Source organism: Orycteropus afer, unplaced genomic scaffold (assembly GCF_000298275.1).
Source record: "Orycteropus afer afer isolate SDZICR_OR568_19922 unplaced genomic scaffold, OryAfe1.0 scaffold00134, whole genome shotgun sequence".
Lineage (NCBI taxonomy): Eukaryota > Metazoa > Chordata > Mammalia > Tubulidentata > Orycteropodidae > Orycteropus > Orycteropus afer.
Window position 1 is genome coordinate 5,439,239 of NW_006921721.1, and position 6,951 is coordinate 5,446,189.

Below are 6,951 nucleotides of genomic sequence, written 5' to 3' on the forward strand. Positions count from 1 at the left end.
AAAGTAGGAGGTGGAACAATGTTTTGTATAGTATGTTATGCCAATTGAGCTTGATGTCCCCTACGACTATGGTCCCAAGCCTGCAGGATCAACTACTCGGTCGCTCTGGGTAGCTGGCTGTGAACAAGCAGTGACCACAACCTTGCCCCTTGTCAGCTCTACTATACACCCACTAGTATCCTTGCATGACAATTTTACAGTATCTTCAGGATTTCCAACTTTTACTTCTGTAGCATAAACTCCAATACTAAATGTAATTTAAAATACAAAGAATCACTATTATTATGATTCTTAATTTACATATTAGTCCCCAGCATTGGCAAATCATTGAGAATCTTCATAATGAACAAAAATAAAAGTATACTGGCATTTTTTTCTTCACAATATCACTATAAGAAATGAAAAGGTAAACCATTCAATTACAGGAGTATTGTTTATGAGGTCATTTCACAGGTTGCATAAGTCTTTCTCAGAATTAGCTAGAATCAACTGAATCATTTAGCATTATGAGCCTATAATATTTTCTCAGAAAGGAAAAAAAAAAGTTGCTTGAGATCCATTTGATATTTCAACTCTGCCTGTCCCTACTTCCCCTGCCAAAAATGTAAGGTTGAAATGAAAGAGAAGTCTATCATTGGATTTCATGACCAATGTGTTTGACACACTGACTTAAATACCCCCCAGGAAGCTAAAGAAAAGCAGTTCTCAGTTAGCGGTACAATGGAATTACCTGGGGAACTTCTGAAAACAGGAGGCTTGGGCCCCAGCTTAGAGCAATTTGGTGGAGCCTAGGCAATAGAGTTTTTAAAAAGTTTCCTACATGATTTAACTGTACAAGGAGAGTTAAGAAGTACTGAGCTAGAGCAAATTCAATGGGAAACACATAAACATCTAACAATAATCATCACTACCTGCACAGGTGATTCTTCCTCAGGAGCTTCTGGGTGGATGGGCAAGTTACTTTTCTTCACCAAATAGGTTTTATGATTTATTTTTGGGTCCTCCTTTAAAAGAAATTATACACAGTCAACAAATTCTACACTTCTGAAGGCTACTTTATGAACTTTGGCCAGGGTTTGAATGGCCAAGCTACACTCATTCTAGTGTTCTAGTGTTCATTCTAGTGGGGAAACGCCTTCCTCTTGCTGGCAAAGGAGAAGTCAGTGGAAGTAGCTGGATTGAGCTCTGTTTTATGGCTCCTCTTCCCTATGATTGCCCCTGATATTGCCCAAATACTTCTTTCACGGTCTCTCTAGAAATGTCTGCTGTTTATCTTTGCTGGACTTAGAGTCCCCACCACAATAAATAAATAAATAAATAAACAAAAAACAAACCAGTTGTCACTGAGTCAATTCCAACTCTTGGAAAACCCACGTTTCAAAGGAGAATTGCCCTCCACAGGTTCTTGAATGACTGGGATCTTTCAAAAGTAAATCCACAGGACTTCCTTCTGATGCACCATTTGGTGGATTTGAACCACCAACCTTTCCAATTGCTTAACTATTTGCATTACCCAGAGATCTACACTAAATACAAGGATGATGATGGCACCAGGCTTCTCCATTAACCAAGACTACACTGGAGAGAAAGAACCACCTTCAACCTGTCCCCTAGCACATCCCCTCTCTGAACCTTTGCATCAACTCTCTTCTCTTAGAATTCCCTTCTCCTTGTTCCCTTCTCTAAGCCTCTCTAAACTCTACTCTTCCTTCTTCCATAAAATTACTGCTTTTTATCCTTCTCATGTTTATATCTTATGAACTTACAGAGCTTAACTATATTCAGTCTTCTACTACTGCTTTATAAATGTGTGTTTTACTTCTCTAACAATTTATGAGTAGAACTGCATCTGTTGAAAAGAGTAGAAGTTTCAGAGTCAGATAGAATTGTATTCAAATATTTGGTACACGAATAATATTTAGGAGCTCTGGTGGCATAGTGCCTAAGGCACTTGACTGCTACGTGTCTTTAAATGACTTACTTCTCCGTTATGGGGCATAAATGAGATAAAGATGAGAAAACCCTCATTCAGGACCTGGCACATACAATTGAATTGCACCATATGCTCATTTAACTTACATTAATACATCTATATGTTCTTGGCATAGGGAAGAAGAAGAAAAAGAAATACCAATTCCAGCAGTATGGGTGGAATGAGTGGAGTTTAGAGCCCAACTACATGTGAGATATCTCATAGGGGAGCATTCCAGAGATCTGAGGGTGTTTCTAGCATTAAAATAACCATGTATTTTTCAAAGAACATGGTCCCAAAATGCAGACCAGCTCTTTCATCTGGAGCCTGACTGGGGAAAAAACAGCAATCTGCTCTAGCTTTAGAGACTTTCCTGCAAGATGGAAGGATGAGTTTCCAGTGTGGTGCATTCCTAAGAGTTTTCCAAGAACCATCTCAATTGCACTCAGATTTTGCCTTATATACTGACTTTAGAATGTTACCCCATACATATAAGATAATTATAACTGGAATTCAGTAAATGTAATCTTTTATCCCCCTCCTTATAGGCATAGACTTTTATTGTATTCATTTTGGGCATCTTAAATCTAACTCAGTTTTGGGCATAAAGCAGCTGCTCAGTAAATACATACTGACTGATTCATTAAGAGACAAACCACAAGTATTTTTTTAATCCTAGCCATTCCTAACTGAGAAGCTCAGATATTCTCATCATCTTGTGTACTCTCAAGTAAGTCATAATGCAGTGAAGCTTCCATTAGGTCTGACAGCTTTCCTATTAAAAAAAAGTTTGCATGACTATCTCTATGATAAAATTATATCATTTCTAGGAAAAATTATTAATCTTTATATTTGTTCAATTTTCTTAACTCTAAATCGATAGACAATGATTATATTAGGAGAATGAATTTGTTTACCTTCAGTTCTCTCCCCATCTTCTTTCTAATCTCCTTCATATCACTATGATACTGTTGGCGTATTTCCTCTAACTGCTTCCAATATTCCTGGAAAGCAAATCCAATTCAAAAATTTAAAATGCTTGTTAACAACTTCAGCAAAATAATCTCTCTGTGACCTATGATTTAAAAATGCATGATATAAAATAAGAAGAAGACTAGTTACTCTTATGGATGATTGATAATCTGTCTCACATTTTGGCTGTGTTACTTTCTGTTGTGTGTGACAACAGTGGCTTGGGGTGATCTCACTTTTATATATAACTCCAAATACATTATGATGTGCTTTATATATGTCATTTTTATATGTAACAGAAATACATTGAGATGACATATACCAAAATCAAACCCACTGCCATCAAGTCAATTGCAACTCATAATGACACTTTAGGACAGACTAAAACTACCCCATAAGGTTTCCAAGGCTATAAATCTGCATAGAAGCAGACTGCCTCACCTTTCTCTTGCAGAGCAGCTGGTAGATTCAAACTGCCAACTTTTAGGTTAGCAGTCAAATGCTTTAACCACTATGCCACCAGAGTTCCTTTTAATGAAGTACAGTTACTTTATATACCTCACTTTTATATATATTTCCAAATATATTAATGATAGATCCAAGTTATTTATTGATACAAGGTAAAAAGCCTCATGAAATTAGCTATGTCACAATCTCTGGGAAGTTGAAATACATATCTCTGTATTCTCCCAAATATCCAACATACTGCTTTCCACATTAAGTGTGTCCAGTAAGTATTTGTGCAACAAGACTCTGTCAGGTACACTGTAGAAAATAAAAGTTAACACCCTATTAAATACATGTTTGGTAAAGTGGAGGGTCAATGAAAAAGGGAAAGGCCCTCAGCAAGATGAACTGGCACAGTGGCTGCAGTGGTGGGCTCAGGTATAGCAGGGATCATGAGGCTGGCACAGGACTGGGCAGCATTTCATTCTGTTGTACATAAGGTCACTGTGAGTCAGAGATGACTCGATGGCACATAACAACAACATTAAAGTACAAAAGACAATGATACAAGTTCAATTGTAACCCCGGAATTAGACTGTTTTTAACCTGTTCCTTCAGGTTTCTCCCGAGCTGCAGTTCCTGGAATCTAGACTCTTCTCCATTCCTTCTTAGCTCCCGTCTTTGGTTGCAATTTGGCTCAGCAGAAGATGGACGAAGACCCTATTTATTGAGTGAAAAAAATTATAAAGCATACTTTCATTTTGGAAAAAATTTCCTCTTGTTTGATCTTGATCTTTTCCAATGAACATGAATTATATCACCAAACAAACTCAGAAATGGGAAGTTTTTTTAAAGGGAAGTAGTAGAATTTTCTTACATTAAGTATGAAACATCAAAGAAAATTTAAAAAGAAACATTTATATTACTTATCCTAAGCAATTGATATTTTATGCTACCATTAGAGATATCTAAATTCATTTTCTGAGTTGGTAAATTGTAATTGTGAAATTAAAGCTCTGTAAAGGTTTAGTAACTCCTGGAGCATATGGCAGGTCGGGGGAAAGATCTAGAGATTTCCAGCAGGTCAAAATAAGAGTGACACAAATAGGATATATACTCAGCCTCCCTTAGCTCTTGAATTCTAACTTTACTTAAGGGTGAAAGTTAACTCTCATTTCAAATAAAGTACAATTGACACTTCAAAAAAGATATGTAGAAGACTCTCTAAAAAAAATAACATCAAAGCACTGTAGCACTGAAAGGGACCTGAAGCTCATCTGCTCCAAAACTGTCAATTATTTTCTATATATTCCTTTCTGGAAAATGGAAGTTCAAAGAAGTTTTGTGGTGCCCAAGGTCACACAGCAAGTGATAGAGCCAGGGGTAAAAAACAGGCTTCCCATACCCTGACCATTCCTGTTCCAATTACTATATTTTAGCTATTAAAAAGTAAGGGAAACACCAATCCTCCCAAACTGTCCCAAATAATAGAAAAGGAAGGAACACTTCCTAGCTCATTATATGAGGTATCAAAGCAAGACAGGAATATCACAAGAAAAGAAAACTACAGACTAATATTCCTTATGATTATAGATGTAGAAAAACATAGACACAAAATATTAGCAAACCATACTGCAGTGAATTGCTTGATGTGGCCCTTCTAGCCATTGTCCTCCATTCTGTGATGTTTTGTAAATCCCATTATCCATGCCTGTTTGGGGCGGTGTGGTAGTTAAGGTCAGGTATCAACTTGGCTGGGCAGCTGGTAGTAGTTGTTCCCTATAATGACTGGCAATCGACTCTGATGGGATTTAGGTTATTTCTGTTGGGGCAACACAGGTAGAATGTATCTTGAGTCCTGCCTTGCTGGAGAGTATAATTCAAATCACCACCCTTAGCTTCTTTGAGGGTATACCTACGAATCTCCTGGGAAGATTTGCCCTCCTCTTGCTCTGGTTCTGTGTTTTGGCTCATCCTCATCTCACCCCTGGATTTGGGACAGCAGCCTTCATCTGATCTCCTGATCGAGGTTCATCAAATCCCAAGAATTGGGAGGATCCTCCAGACCCACTCATGGACCTGGGACTCGCCAGCCTGCCAGCCTCTACCCCTACTACATGAGATGAACCTTTGGGTGTCTGTCAGGTGTTACAGCGAAATACAGAACCCTAAGACTGGGGAAATTACTGGGAGGAAGAGGAGAAGGAGTTAATGTCTGAAATGATGGAGTGGCACGGTAGTTTGGACATTTGGGACATCTTTAACCTCCGCCTCATGGGGACTGCCCTTGTGCTGATCTTTCTGAGAGAAATTGTTCAAGCAATTGGTGTCAGAATGGTGGGATTCGCTGCTACGGCCCAGACTCACTGGAATATGTGGTTTGGGGAGAAAGGAAATAAACGGGAAAGTAAGAAACCTTTGGCTTCTGGATGGGATAAAAGAAACCCAGGGATTGAAGCAGCTCTTTTGTTAAAATTGATTACCCAAGGCAAAAGCTATTCATGGGATTTAGGAGAGGTCAATCTAACTCCTGAGGAATTGGCTAGTTGTATGTATATGGAAATACAGAATGATGAGGAAAAGGCAAGACCTACAATTCCTTGGTTGCTGTTATCGGCAATAGCTGCAATGGCAGGGAAAAAGAACTTAGAGCCGGGTTGTAAGACTGAATCAAGCTCAGATCCAGTCCAATTAGAGCTATGACCTCTAGTTTCAGGAACTACCCAGAAAGGAAAAATTGTGTCAGAACAACAGGCAGTACCGGTAAGGCCACTGGTCACCAAAAAGGTAGTCCAGGAAGGGAACGGGCAAAGCCAAGAAGCTATTGAAAGCAGAGGGTGTAGTGTGAAAGAGCTGCTTCAGTTTGTAGATCGGTATCGTCAGCTTCCCAAGGAACCTTTACTAAAATGGCTTGTGAGAGTGACTAATTTAGGGGTGGCATCATTAGTTTTGAATACTGCAGAGTGGAAGAGTATGTATGGATTGATGCAAGACCCATAACTCACTATGGAACAGGCACAAATGTTGATCCAAGATCCATTTACAGGGCAGGTTAACCCAGAGGGGGCAGCCAGTTTGTTGGAATGGATAAAATTTGCAGTCAGGTTTGTGTATCCTGAGAAGGGAAACTGCCCCTCTCCCCTTCTAAATGGCCCCTGGAACACTCCAGAGGAAGCAGCTGATGTGCTGCTTATGCAAGCCATGCTGGAATGGCTTTATGGTGATCGGGATATTCACCCAATGAGAATGCCCCTTACACAGGTCATGGCAGATATGGTAATCAAGGGAGCCCCTTCTACGTGGGCACCCCATTTATCTTTGCTGTTGCAAAACAAAGCAACAATTCAAGAAGCCATGTCAGGTCTATTAACACAACTTCCCCTCATGGGTTTTACAAATGCAAGAAGCATAAGAGTGATTAATAGGAGAATGGAAAGGGGCAATAGGGAAAGAACTTATCTCAACAGGCCAGAGATTTTTCAATGGTTGTTAAGGCATGGGATGAATATAGCAGACATTGATGGAGTAGAGACAAGGGTGCTGATGCAGCACTACAGGAG

General features: G+C 39.2%; 1 protein-coding gene across 1 annotated transcript in view; it reads right to left on the minus strand.

Annotated features, from left to right (window-relative positions):
- Nucleotides 1–6,951, minus strand: part of NEK5 (NIMA related kinase 5) — a 351,943-nt gene that overhangs the window by 110,149 nt on the left and 234,843 nt on the right. The window contains exons 13-15 of the mRNA XM_042781570.1: nucleotides 3,998–4,111; nucleotides 2,890–2,976; nucleotides 912–1,004 (exon numbers count right to left, since the gene is read on the minus strand). Of these exons, the coding sequence (XP_042637504.1) occupies nucleotides 912–1,004; nucleotides 2,890–2,976; nucleotides 3,998–4,111 (294 nt within the window). The remainder of the gene's footprint in view (nucleotides 1–911; nucleotides 1,005–2,889; nucleotides 2,977–3,997; nucleotides 4,112–6,951) is intronic.